Genomic DNA, 14,206 nt, shown 5'->3' on the forward strand with positions numbered 1-14,206 from the left:
GGGGGCTCCAAAATCACTGCAGTTTGTGACTGCAGCCATGAAATTAAAAGGCGTTTGCTCCTTGGAAGAAAAGCTATGACCAACCTAGACAACATATTAAAAAGCAGAGACATTACTTGCAGACAAATGTCCGTCTAGTCAAAGCTCTGGTTTTTCCAGTAGTCATGTATGGATGTGAGAGTTGGACTATAAAGAAAGTTGAGCATTGAAGAATTGATGCTTTTGAACTGTGGTGTTGGAGAAGACTCTTGAGAGTCCCTTGGACTGCAAGAAGATTAAATCAGTCAATCCTAAAGGAAATCAGTCCTGAATATTCATTAGAAGGGCTGATGCTGTAGGTGAAACTCCAATACTTTGGCCACCTGATGTGAAGAATGGACTCATTGGAAAAGACACTGATTCTGGGAAAGATTTAAGATGGAAGGAAAAGGGGACAACAGAGGATGAGATGGTTGGATGGCATCACTGACTCAATGGACATGAGTTTGAGTAAGCTCCAGGATTTGGTGATGGACAGGGAAGCCTGGCGTGCTGCAATCCATGGGGTCACAAAGAGTCGAACATGACTGAGCGACTAAACTGAAAGGAACTTACCAGTATTGGATTGAGACAGTGCTAAAAGAAAGCAGAAAAAGAAGATAGTGTGTCTCAGGGAGAACTTAGATTCTATAGCTACTATGTTAGGAAGAAGTTATGGAAAGAGGTCACATTCCCTTTTCTATTATCAGTTGCAGTGCCATCTGGTGGGAAGATGGATATCCATCTATGGATTTGCTTTTTGGGTATGAACTTTAGATTTTATTTATTCTATCAGTAATAGTTTTAAGATAGGACAGGATCGCAAGATCTATGCAATCCATCATTTAATTTCTTTTATTAAAAGAATAACATCATTTTGGGGATTAATAGTTTCTCAGACCATGGAAACTTTCCTGCCTCCATGTCTTCTTTCATTTCTGATCCTGCTGCTTTTGTCCTTTCCCTTGTTCCTTCTTGTCTCTCCTCTTCTTCCTTTTCCCTCTCCTTAATTTTCTTTGTCTTATTTTCTCCTTTGAAAGATCCTTTGTTGCACAAAATTATTACTATATAACTGCTTCAACAAAGGGTTTCCATTTCAAAATCATTTGTGTCCTATGAGAATGCTGCATAACAAGAAAAGACAGGATGTACCTGAACATTAGAAGATAAAATGTCAAGGCTCACTGTCAAGATGGATATTTTACCTGCTTCTCTAATCACTTGGAAAAGTTGGGCATAATATTTCTTAAAAATTTAAAATGTAGAGCTGAGTTTGAAAACTAGGAAAAAAAGTCTCCTAGAATAATATATCAAGAGGTAGTCCATACTTTGGATAGTTAATTGGAAGTTTCATCACTTGTGTATCTTAACAGGAGGCCGGGATGTCAACAGCTGATCAGAAACAAAAATGAAGGCCATGTGTGTTATGCATTTTAAGAGCCTGGGACTAGTCTTCTTGTATATCTAAGTCTCACAAAAGCTCAATCTGTGAAAAGGCCACCATTAATTCTCACCTGTTGGTTAGGTGGTGTATGCCAGGAAGTGACCTGTTTGCACCAGGCCATTTTTGGAAATGGAGTCATCAGGAATGGTAGAACTTCAGTGTAAGCTGAGTTCAGGTATAGAGCCCACATTTGAATCCCTCATGCAAGGAAGAAACTAAGCATGTATAAACTTATAAAAACTGGCCTATAAAGTCTGTGCAGTAATAGAATTGTTATACAACAAAGATTTATGAGAAACTCAAACAGATGATAACCAGTGAGCTCACAGACAGAAGTCAGAATATATCTGAGGAAACCTACTGTTGTGATAGACAGTAGCCACAACAAATGGGACAACACATGAAGGAAGAGCAATTCAAAAGAGATTTTCAAATAGTGAAGTGAAGTGTAAGTCGCTTAGTCATGTACAGCTTTTTGTGACCCCATGGACTGTGTCCATGGAATTCTCCAGGCCAGAATACTGGAGTGGGTAGCCTTTCCCTTCTCCATGGGATCTTCCCAACCCAGGGATTTAACCTAGGTCTCCCACATTGCAGGTGGATTCTTTACCAGCTGAGCCACAGGGAAGTTAATAAAGGATAGAATCCATAAAGCAGAATATCATTAATTCAGAAGAAGCTATATTTGATAGAGAATAAAATGAAATGAACAAATGTAGAAAATGTAGTCTTTAAATTATAAAAATCATTAGGTGGGTAAACAAAGAGAAGAGACTCAGAGAAAGAATTGGGCTTCCCAATCTTGAGAAAGAAGAATGAAACTGGAGGAATCAACCTGCCTGACTTCAAGCTATACTACATAGCAACAGTCATCAGACAGTATGGTACTGGCACAAAGACAGAAAAATAGATCAATGGAGCAAAATAGAAAGTCCAGGGATAAATCCACGCACCTGTGGACACCTTATCTTTGACAAAGGAGGCAAGAATATATAATGGAGAAAAGACAATCTCTTTAACAAGTGGTGCTGGGAAAACTGGTCAACCACTTGAAAAAGAATGAAACTAGAACACTTTCTAACACCATACACAAAAATAAACTCAAAATGGATTAAAGATCTAAATGTAAGACCAGAAACCATAAAACTCCTAGAGGAAAACATAGGCAAAACACTCTCTGACATAAATTGCAGCAGGATCCTCTATGACCCACCTCCCAGAGTAATGGAAATAAAAGCAAAAATAAACAAATAGGACCTAATTAAACTTAAAGCTTTTGCACAATGAAGGAAACTATAAGCAAGGTGAAAAGACAGCCTTCAGAATGGGAGAAAATAATAGCAAATGGAGTAAATGACAAAGAATTAATCTCAAAAATACACAAGCAACTCGTGCAGCTCAATCCAGAAAAATGTGACCCAATCAAAAAATGGCCAAAGAACTAAACAGACATTTCTCCAAAGAAGACATACAAATGGCTAACAAATACATGAAAAGATGCTCAACATCACTCATTATCAGAGAAATGCAAATCAAAACCACAATGAGGTACCATCTCACGCCGGTCAGAATGGCTGCTATCCAAAAGTCTACGAACAATAAATGCTGGAGAGGGTGTGGAGGAAAAGGAACTCTCTTACACTGTTGGTGGGAATGCAAACTAGTACAGCCATTATGGAGAACAGTGTGGAGATTCCTTAAAAAACTGGGAATAGAACTGCCATATGACCCAGCAATCCCACTGCTGGGCATACACACCGAGGAAACCAGAATTGAAAGAGACACATGTACCCCAATGTTCATCGCAGCACTGTTCATAATAGCCAGGACATGGAAGCAATCTATATGTCCATCGGCAGATGAATGGATAAGAAAGCCGTGGTACATGTACACAATGGAATATTACTCAGCTATTAGAAAGAATTCCTTTGAATCTGTTCTAATGAGGTGGATGAAACCGGAGCCTATTATGCAGAGTGAAGTAAGTCAGAAAGAAAAACACCAATACAGTATATTAATGCATATATATGGAATTTAAAAAGAAGGTAACAATGACCCTATATGCGAGACATCAAAAGAGACACAGATGTAAAGAACAGACTGTTGGACTCTGTAGGAGAAGGCAAGGGTGGGGTGATTTGAGAGAGTAGCATTGAAATATGTATATATAACATATGTGAAATAGATCGCCAGTCCCAGTTTGATGCATGAGGCATCAGGGCTGGTGCTCAGGGCTGGTGCACTGGGATGACCCTGAGAGATGGGATGGGGAGGGAGGGTCAGGATGGGGAACACACATACACCCATGGCCAATTCACGTGAATATATGGCAAAACCACCACAATATTGTAAAATAATTAGCCTCCAATTAAAAAAATAAAGAAAAGAATTGGGCTTCCTCAGTGGCTCAGTGGTAAAGAATCCACCTGCAATGCAGGAGGTGTAGGTTTAATCCCTGGGTCAGGAGGATCCCTGGAGGAGGAAATGGCAACCCACTTCAATATTCTTGCCTGGGAAATCTACATGAATAGAGGAGCCTGGCGGCTATAGTCCATGGGGTAGTAAAAGAGTTGGACACAACTTGGTGACTAAACAACAGCACAGAGAAAGAATTAGTGAATGATATAATCTGAGGAAAACATCCAGGGTCAAGCATCGAGAAATAAGGAAATGATATAGAACCCCTCCACTCCCCTGTCCTCCATGGTCACATCCTAATCCCCAGAATCTGTGAATATGTTACATTACATGGAATCAGGGTTGCAAATGGAGTTAATGTTGCTAATCAGTTAATCTTAAAAAAAAGAAAGATTATTCTGTATGATCTGTGTGGGCCCAGTGTAATATTAAGAAGTGTTAATAGCAGAAGCAGGAAGTTGAAGGGAGTCAAAGAAAGAGATGTAATAATGAACAAAGTTCAGAGTGATATGATGTGAAAGTTTAGCTTATTTTAACTAGCTTTGAAGGTGGAGGAAGGGGACCATAAGCCAAGGAATGTGGGCAGCCTCTAGAGGCTGAAAAAACAAGGAAACAGATTGACTTCTAGAATTTCCAGAAAGAATACAGCCTTGCTAACACCTTGATTTTTAGTCAAGTAAGACATGTCAGATTTCTAATCTATAGAACTATAAAATAATAAATTTGTGTTGTTTTAAGCCATTAAATTTGTGGCATTTTGTTATAATAGCAATAGAAAATTAATACTACATGGTTAGACTATTGCCCCCAGACTCCCTTGCTATTAGGTGTAGACATATGATTGCATTCTAGCCAATTATTTGGAAGTGATGTGTTACAATATCCAGGCTTATCCATAAAAGTCTCCTACTCATGATCTAAAAACTTTTCTCCCTCTGCTCACTTAAGGTAGGCAACATGAACTTAGAAGCCATAAGGTAAAGATGGTGGAGATATAGGATGAACTTGAATGCTTAAGTCATTGCTGACAGAAGAGCTAAGCATGAACCAGGCATATTTGATATTACAGAATAATGGGATTTTATGATTAGAATCACTGAAATTCTAAGATTTACCTATTATAGGAGCTGGAGTTAACTAATGCAAATGAGAAATATGAAAGAGATGTTACCAGACCTGAAGCTGTGAGGAGAGTCTTTACATATATTTCACAGTTATTTTAGAAGAAGAGACTATAGTTTGTTAGATAGATGCAGCTCCTACACTGCAGGTGAATGCTTTGCTGCTGAGCCACTGGGGAAGCCAGTGGCTTATATATATGTATATTTCATTAATATATGTATAAATTAAAATGCAGGCTGTAAGGATAAAATCTTAAAACCACATTTACTTAGGTACAGTCATCAAAATAGTAGCATATTCTTATCAGCAATAGTAAATGCCAGAAGACAATGGAATAAATCTTCAAAGTGTGAGAAAAAATAATTGTTAATTATTTACTCAGCTTAACTCTTGTTTAAGGCTGAGGGTGAAGAAAAACTATTTTCAGTCATACAAAGGCTTAGAAAAATTTTTACACACACATGGGGCTTAAAGGACCACTAAAGGATTGTCTTTGGGCCAAAGTAAAAGAAGAAAGGCATAGGATGAAGCAAACAATGCTAAACCTGAAAAATGCCCAAACATTTATATACATCTATGACTGTAAAAAAGTAATTTAACTTATCAAAGTGGCAGTAGTGTAAAAGTATGACAAAATCTAGGTTTGAATTGATGCAGGGAAATGGGAAACTTTTATACATTTTGCTATGCTTCACACATAGCACATTTTGCTATGTGTAACTACCATGGAACTCACACAATAGTAAACTTAAAATATCCCTAACTTATGTGAATGTTCATACATAGTGTGATTCATTCATCTCACTTCAGGGTAGCTACCTTGAATAAACTATTTTCCCCTTACAGAAGGACATTTTATAGTATTATTTGTGATAGAAGAATGTATCAGTAGGGGAAAAAATAATAATGTATATTTGTCAGTTAGAATAACATTCAATGATTAAAATGCATAATTTGGATTTCTATATATCTCAATATTACCATGCTTTTTTGGGAAAAAAGCAGGTTGTAATGATGGTTTTAGAATGATGCCATTTTAGTAAAATTCTAAAAAATGTATGCAAAACAATACTATGTGTTAGGTGTTACAGAGAGATTATATAAATATGTGAAAATAAATAAAAGATTTATAATACATTTATAACTCTTTGGGAAGAGGAGAGAGTAGAATAGATCTACAAATGGAGACATAAGATTCCTACCTGCCAGTTAAAAATTAAGACAAAAATAATACCAGTTATCAAATTTAGGGTGTGAGTTTACAAGTGTTAATTATTTTTGTCCTTTATTTTTAAAACTTCTTTAAGAGAAAGAAAAAATCAAATACAGGAACTTCAGGACTTGCAAACCAGATGACAGTAGAATTGAAAGAAAGCCACAAAGAACTTACCGAGGGAGCTGGTTGATGGCACTAAAACACACACAAACACAGGGACACAGAAGGCAAATCATCAGAATTTGGATCCCTAACCTTTGCCTATTAGCTTCAGTCATTGCAGTCTTTCAGGAGCTGAAGCCCTGGCTGAGGGAGATCCACTGACTTGGTGGTGGGCACTGGAAGTCATGTCCAGCGGATCTCTCATCCCTTCAATCTCTGTAAAGGGTTTCGTGTTTTAGTAGATGGACACTATTCCTATGAAACTTGTGGCTTGCATTTTTTTCAGTTCTCCTTTCTGTCTCTTTTTCTCTTCTCCCTGTTTATCACTTCCTTTTTCTCACATTCAACACTTTCTCTAATTTTTTTTTTCCCTTTCCTTTCAGTCAATGTGGAAACGTATTACTGACAGATCATCCTAAACCAGCCCTGGGTGACCTTGTCTAATGCTTAATAGTCATATAAACCAATAGAATTTCTCTTTCCCCAAACCTTTAACAACCTAGGGAAATGTTACTTAATGGGAAACACACTTTTATTGAGAAATAAGAGGATACTCACTGTAATTTCTGTTGTATCCCTCTAAAAACACAAAACAAAGAAAAGTCATTTTGAATTTTGTTTCTATAGTTTTGATATCATTATGGAGGATTACTCAATCAACACCCTCAGTATCCAAGTAAGCAAGAAACTAAGGCAAAATCTCTTCATGCCTTAGTTTATGAACCAAATAACAAGCCCAAAGGGAAAAAAAAAGGGCAGCAAAGGTTAATTAAGGTAAATAAGTGTAGTGAGAAGAAATAATGAAAACATGGAAACACTAAAACAGTACATATTAGCTATAAAATAAGTTGAGGCTAAATAAGACAAAAAAAGGAAAAAGATTTACTCAGCTGATTGAAAATTCAAGTTCAGTGATGATATGGCAAATTATAATGAATCCATATGCATATGCTTATTGTGATTGAATGTATATCCTTTCATCTAAAACTTGTTTCTTAGTGATTTCATGGAAATAGATTTTCTACAAAAGCTCCAGAGACATACAAAGCTTGACGTGTTATCACTATTACACAAAAACTTGTCATATTATCACTATTATTTTCATGAAAATGTAAAAATAAATAATATTGGCACTCTGGAAGTGACTTAAAATATGTTGCTTAATGGTGAAAGTGAAAGTGAAAAGTGAAGTTGCTCAGTCGTGTCCAACTCTTTGCGACCCCATGGACTATAGCCCACCAGGCTCCTCCATCCATGGGGTTCTCCAGGCAAGAATACTGCCATGGGTTGCCATTTCCTTCTCCAGGGGATCTTCCCGACCCAGGAATCGAACCCATGTCTTCCGCGTTGCAGGCAGACGCTTTAACCTCTGAGTCATCATTTGTTATTTTACTGAAGTAGTTAAAGATCCACCCAGAACTGTGAAGGCAGCATGTATTTTTTTCCCCAGCTCTTTTTCTGAAAATGAGTGCTTTGCTCATTTATATGAGCATTTATATGAGCTCATTTGTTGGAGGAGATACTTGATTGTCTTTGTAACGTGAATTAAGACTAAAACACACAAAATCCCTGCTTTCCATTAATGCTACTTGTTTCTTATAATTCTATGGATATTTTAAAGATAGAAAATGCTACATTTTCTATAGAAGTTAATAACATTAAAAATAAATTCAGTGACTTCCATGCACAGATCATACCCTAATGTGATGAATTTTCAGGGGTTTATTCTTTTGTTTCTTAGCATTTATATTAAGAAAGACTCACTGAATATTTAGCATTTCTGAGCTCTAAAATAGTGAATTTCTCCTGAGTTACTCAGATTACTTTTCTTAAACCAATTAGGAAGTAAATAGGCAAGGAATTGAATAGCACTTGGGAAAAAGTGTCTCACAGTGTGAAGGTGAACATTTCTGAATGTCACAATCTTCTATATGTTAATTTGGTTTCTTATCTTTTACCTGGGTAGGTTTTATAGCCCTTCATGTATAACAGGAAAAAAGTATAGATTTTCCTTTAATTTTACCATAATCTCTAAATAGACTTACCTCGATCATCATATGAAATGTCTAGAGGATTGAGGGAAAAAAATAAAGATTCTTAATTTCTCATAAACAATTTCTGTATTAATTCCTTAGCAAGCTAAGATCTCATTTATTTACCACTTTCTGTTGAGTATAAATTCCGGAATCCTAAAAAAGAGGAAAATATAGTGAGATTCTACCTTGACAACTATGTCTACATTATTTTCTTATTAGGTGAAAATCTATTTACCTCTTCCTCTTTTAGCTCTTGGAGAAGAAAAATCTTTTGAGGGAAAAAACAGATTAAGTTAACTAATAGCCCATCAAGAAATGTTTCATCATTAGTTTCAATCTAGCTCCTAAGAAACTTTTCTAGTTTCCCAGATATTCTCATTTTCTTTGGATTTTGTTTCAGAAAAGAAAGAGGAAATTATCAGGGCCCTTTGCTCCTCAATCTTGCTGAGACAGATGAATCATAGAGATAAGAAGAGGGGAAATGGGCCAAGAGTCCAAATGTGGGACAAGCAAAGTGACCAAGTTACCCTCTCTTTTCTTTCCTCTTGGGGATATGAATCTATGTGCTTGTAGTGTGTGTGTGTTGTGTGTCCTTACAAAGAAGTAGAGTGTGTCTTGGCATCTCCTTAGAATCATTGGATTTCTGAATGTTTTATTTCAAATAAGCTTTATCATTTCATTTTATCACTCATGTCAGATCACATGTTCTGATTTGAGGGACAGAGTGTAATTCTCTTTATAATAATAAATACTCAGTATAAAATAAGCCTTTTTTTTGCCTTAAATCACTTTTGGATAGTAAGATGTAAGAGTGTGAATATTGAGTTCAGGGCCACAAATTGGCTTCACTATTCAACTCCTTCCTTTGCTAGGTGAATTTGGATAAGTATCTTAACCCTTTGTGTATCAATTTTATCTTCTAATATGAAGATAAAAAATATAAGTTGTGCTCACCTCTTATACTTTATACCTTATAAAGTATCCTCATATATGCTGCTTCATGACAGCTCATGAATTATGTGTTTTATTCTCATTTTACACATCCAGGTAATTGTTTCATTTCAAAAGTTCATTAACCTTTCCAAGATCTTGGGATTAAAAGGAACTGGAAAGAATTCTTTTAGTGGTCTTAAGAAGGGAACATATTTGTCTTTTCTCAGAAAAAAGTACACAATTTTCCACGTATTTGTATATGCAGATGGAGATGATTTGGCAGTTGGAAATTATAACAACAAAAGGAATGCTATGTAATAAATCATGCTCAAAGGGAGATGAGCCTATTTTATCCCCTCAGGAGCACTTTCCGAGTTTTTCTCTAGTATTTCCTAGTTTATTTACCTCTGTCATCCTCATAGTCCAACAGACCAGCACCTGGAAGAAAAAGGAGAGAGCGCTCCATGATTTTGTTTCTTGAAAATTAGTGGGGCTTTAAGACTCTGAGACCTAATGTAGACATGAACTCCTGATAACAGGTAATGATGGGAAATGAATTTACTTTGCAGGAACTAAGGACTGTGCATAAGTAGCAGGAGTAGATTATGCTAATGACCACGCCAGTCACCATTTTCATAATATTATCTGGGCTGAATAATAATCAAAAGGGCTCTCAAAGTTGCTTTTTCCTCTTGGTGAAATTCTCTCAGTAACTTAGAAGTTCAGTTCATGGAATGATGCACTTTGCAAGGTGCTGGAAATGCAGTGGTAAACAAGACAGATTTGGTCCCTGATTTATGGAAATTTCATAAATGCTTACTTTCTTTTTCTCATGGGTATAAGTACTTACTTTGTTCAGAACTGTATCTTGAGATATCCATTTCTGTGGAAGAATTAAGCAAAAATATTTCTATTAGCCACTTGTGAGAGGTGCTGTTTATCCTGTTTCAACTCTCCTCACTCTAAGCCATGCTTCTTTGCTCCCCAAATGGTCTTGACATCATGCATTACTGGTTCCTACCTTTTTACCCATGCCTCCAGTCAGCCTTGTTTTGTTTGTCCTTCCATATGACTTACTATTCTCTGAGCGCTTATAGGCACTGAATATGAGAAATAAGGAGGGGATGCGAAATCCCATGGACAGAGGAGCCTGGTAGGCTGCAGCCCATGGGATTGCGAAGAGTCGGACACAACTGAGTGACTTTCACTTTTCACTTTCAGGCATTGGAGAAGGAAATGGCAACCCACTCCAGTGTTCTTGCCTGGAGAATCCCAGGGAAGGGGGAGCCTGGTGGGCTACCATCTATGGGGTCGCACAGAGTCAGACACGACTGAAGCGACTTAGCAGCAGCAGCAGCAGACTAGAAGGAAGTGGGAAAGATGCTAAGAAAATTCCTGAAGATGTCTCATGGCACAGGAATAGGTCAATGTAGATCTAAGCCATATCTTTGTTTCACTGACAACTATTACTGTATATTTGTTTCTTCTTATCAGCTCCCTAATCACTAAAAATATTGAATTCTTTCCGTATAATATTAACCAGTGGTATCTACTAGTGTAGTGCCTTCTCTCTTCTGTTTTCTTTTCCTAAGGTAATTTCCCTTGGAGCTCAGATAACTTTCTTTTAGACTATTCATATTATTTCTCTTGTTAAACTCAATGTGATCTTTTTTTTTTTTTCTGTAATGTGAGATGCAGGAGGAATCACTAATAGGTCAGAGATTACATGTATTGAAATGGATTTCCAGAATACTGGCAAAGTCTCTAGATATCTCGTAAATAGGAACAAACTCAGACTGCATCTTGACATTCCTACCTCTGTGGCTTTCATAGAGAATCTCCATTTTCACTCATTGTTACTCACCATTTTGCTTGCGTCGTGTCCATCTTGTTAACAAAATAGCGAGAATGGCAAATCCCAGTAGAGTCAGGATAACAGCCAAAACTATTTCTGAAACGAAAACTCACCTGTAGCCTGTTTATTTAGACCTGGTCATTATCAGAGACAATTTCTGGGCACCTCTTATGTACAGATAGACATTTCCCCTACACCCCCTTTTGTGCTACCTCAACTCTGTTCTTCCTTTTTCATCATCTTATTGTCCCCACATATTTTCCCTCCCATTTCTTGGCTTTTCTGTTGGTCCTTTTGGTCAGATACTAAGACCCTCAGATGCTTGTACCCTTGGTTTAGAGTGGGAAATCTGACAGATTTCCTCCTCATTGAACTCCTTACTCTGTGGGCGAGAGATGGTTAGCGGAGCCAGTGGCATGTAAAGAAATCCATTGGGATGTTAGAAAGAAATATTAGTTTTATTTTTATGTAACTTATAACTTAAAGTTTTATAGACTTTCTGTTTTAAAGTCTGTAAAATTTTTTATAGACTTTCTGTTTTCTTTATGTATTAGTAGAGTAATGTGTTCATAAAATTTGCATTATACATATATAAGAAATGAATGCTCAAAATTTTTTCATGGGTGATCAAAAAATTTGACTGTAGGTCATTCAGTTCATACTAATGCAAGTCACAGCAGAGGACAGAAATTTCTTATTGAAAAAGACCCCTCAAACATCACTTACCAAGTCCTTCATTATAAGATAGATATTTATGAGGGTTGCTACTGTGGTCAGTAGGAGAGAGCGCAGTGAGACTTTCTTACCTTAGTGTGTGTTTATGTGTCACTAAAGAGAGAATCTTAACAAGATTATATTGATGTAGTTATGAAGAGCATAGACTGTGGAGGCTTTTGGTGAAGGAAAAAAGGAAGGAAAGGAAAGAGAGAGAAAACAAAGGTAGGAATGAGGGAGGACGGGAGAAAGAATGGGGGGAATGAATGAATTAAAGAACCAACCATAAATCTGACTATGACTGTGAAAAATGCTGAAGAAAATTAGACTTCGAAGGGCTAACACCAAGATTAAGGATACTGCGTAAAAGTAATATGTGAATTCACCTCAAGATGTAACAATATACCTCCAATTAGGGCAAATTAGGAAAATGTTTGCTGAGTCTTCTATGTATTAGGTCAGAAGAGAAAATTCTCTTACCAAATAACCTTCAGAGATTTGCTCTTAATATACCTCTAAAATGAAGAGCAAATAGTTTGATCTCTATCATGAAAGTAACAATTTCATATCTGATATGAAATAATCCTTAGGAGAGGAAGGAATAAACACATAGGATATTGGATCAAGTCTCTTGAATGGTGCCTGGAATGTTCTTATGTTAGACCACTAAGAAAATGCTCCTCTCTCTTCCTGAAGAAAATAAGAGTAATTGAGGAAGATTATAAAGTTAGCAATATTACAGGCAGTAAGATAAAAGACTGAGGAATTTTCCTGTTTCTCCAGAAAATAGCTATTTACTTTGACCAATTCCAACTCCAGAAACTGAAGGAGAAATCAGCACTCACTCTACAGGTTGAATGTGGGTTTGTTTTCCTCAGGCTTCCAGAGAAATCAATGAGAGTGAAAGAAAGGATATTGACTTGAAAGAAAGCAGGCAAGGAAGGGAAAGCAGTTGTATTAAAATTCCCAAAGAGAAGACTCCTGAGTCAGTAGGGTCAAGGAGGCCTCAGAGAAGGCGTCAGTCCATACCCAAGACTGCCATGTTCCAGGTATTGTCCTCAGTGGGTTCTGTGTCATCTGGATTTCTTTGTCAGAGGGCGATCAAGATAAAACAAACACCCCAAGCTCACTGTTTCTGAGCAGTATGAACTTGGATGTGGGGGAGGCCCTTGTAAACAAGGATACAGAGAGTCACAGAGGAATCGTGTGGCTCAGGTTGATCAGACCTAAGCAGACTACAGGAGTATGGCCTGTGAAAGTTCTGGAATGTGTGTCATAACAAAGAACTAGAACTTAGAGGCAGGAGGAAAGGAAGAGGGGAACCAAGAGGCTGTAAAGATTTCGGAATACTTTGGAGGATCTTAAACTTAGGATACTGGAAGGGAACTTACTCTGTCTGGGCTCTGGGATAATTTCTAATTTTCCAGGGGTTTTGAGACCAGAGATTGTGTTTCATTCATCTTTGTAACTCCTGAGGCAGTTAGGGACTTAATAAATGTTTGATGATTAAAAGTGGAAAACATTTCTAGGTTCTTTGAAACAAATGAAGGGTGAATCATGAAGCTGAGGCAATGGAGTTTAATGTAGTAAGGGAAAGCTAAGAGGTTGTGGTGCGAGGAAGAATGAGCCAGTGAATGGGATTTCAGAAGCCATTGTGGAGGACAAAGAGAGCAGTAAAACCCCCTTTTGTTAAGTGTTTCAGAACCATAAGGCTCTGTGGTGGTTTAGTTGCTAAGTCGTACCTGACTTGCGACCCCTGGACTTTAGCCTGCCAGGCTCATTTCTCCATGAGATTTCACAGGCAAGTATATTGTAGAGGGTTGCCATTTCCTTCCCCAATATAGCTCTGTAGTAGATACTTTCCAAGGACCAACACATTTAATCCCCAATAATCTTCACAATGAAATCCTTTAAGACTGAGACATCTGAAACTGCCCAACCAGCAAACAGAGTTTCTGACTCCAGAGTCCATATTCTGTTTACAAAGCCACAGTTCATTTCAGTTTTGGAGGCCTACTGTCCATGGTGATGTATTTTAACTAAGCAGTGAGGTGCAGGAGGAAGAGAGTAATGCTCTCCAGTTATAGGATTTTCCACCTACCTACTTTGTCTTCTAAGATTGACTCTGATAGTTGAAATCCTTATTTAGCCTATTTTTATGATCTAGATTGATGAGGAAGGAGTCATTTAAAATTTTTACATATATAAATTTAAATTACTAGTATTTAAATAATCACTCCATATTTTGACTCATCTATTGACATAGATTCAGTTCAGTCGCTCAGTCA

The 14,206-nt window shown here is 37.2% G+C and overlaps 1 protein-coding gene across 1 annotated transcript in view; it reads right to left on the minus strand.

Moving 5' to 3' along the window:
* TSBP1 (testis expressed basic protein 1) overlaps positions 1-12,960 on the minus strand; it is a 65,345-nt gene extending 52,385 nt beyond the window's left edge. Inside the window, exons 1-9 of the mRNA XM_040249037.1 lie at positions 12,948-12,960; positions 11,214-11,312; positions 10,200-10,232; positions 9,755-9,787; positions 8,652-8,684; positions 8,540-8,569; positions 8,426-8,446; positions 6,939-6,959; positions 6,393-6,413 (exon numbers count right to left, since the gene is read on the minus strand). Of these exons, the coding sequence (XP_040104971.1) occupies positions 6,393-6,413; positions 6,939-6,959; positions 8,426-8,446; positions 8,540-8,569; positions 8,652-8,684; positions 9,755-9,787; positions 10,200-10,232; positions 11,214-11,312; positions 12,948-12,960 (304 nt within the window). The remainder of the gene's footprint in view (positions 1-6,392; positions 6,414-6,938; positions 6,960-8,425; positions 8,447-8,539; positions 8,570-8,651; positions 8,685-9,754; positions 9,788-10,199; positions 10,233-11,213; positions 11,313-12,947) is intronic.
* Positions 12,961-14,206: the final 1,246 nt, after the last annotated feature.

The sequence above is a fragment of the Oryx dammah genome, unplaced genomic scaffold, assembly GCF_014754425.2.
Source record: "Oryx dammah isolate SB20612 unplaced genomic scaffold, SCBI_Odam_1.1 HiC_scaffold_11, whole genome shotgun sequence".
NCBI classification, from domain to species: domain Eukaryota; kingdom Metazoa; phylum Chordata; class Mammalia; order Artiodactyla; family Bovidae; genus Oryx; species Oryx dammah.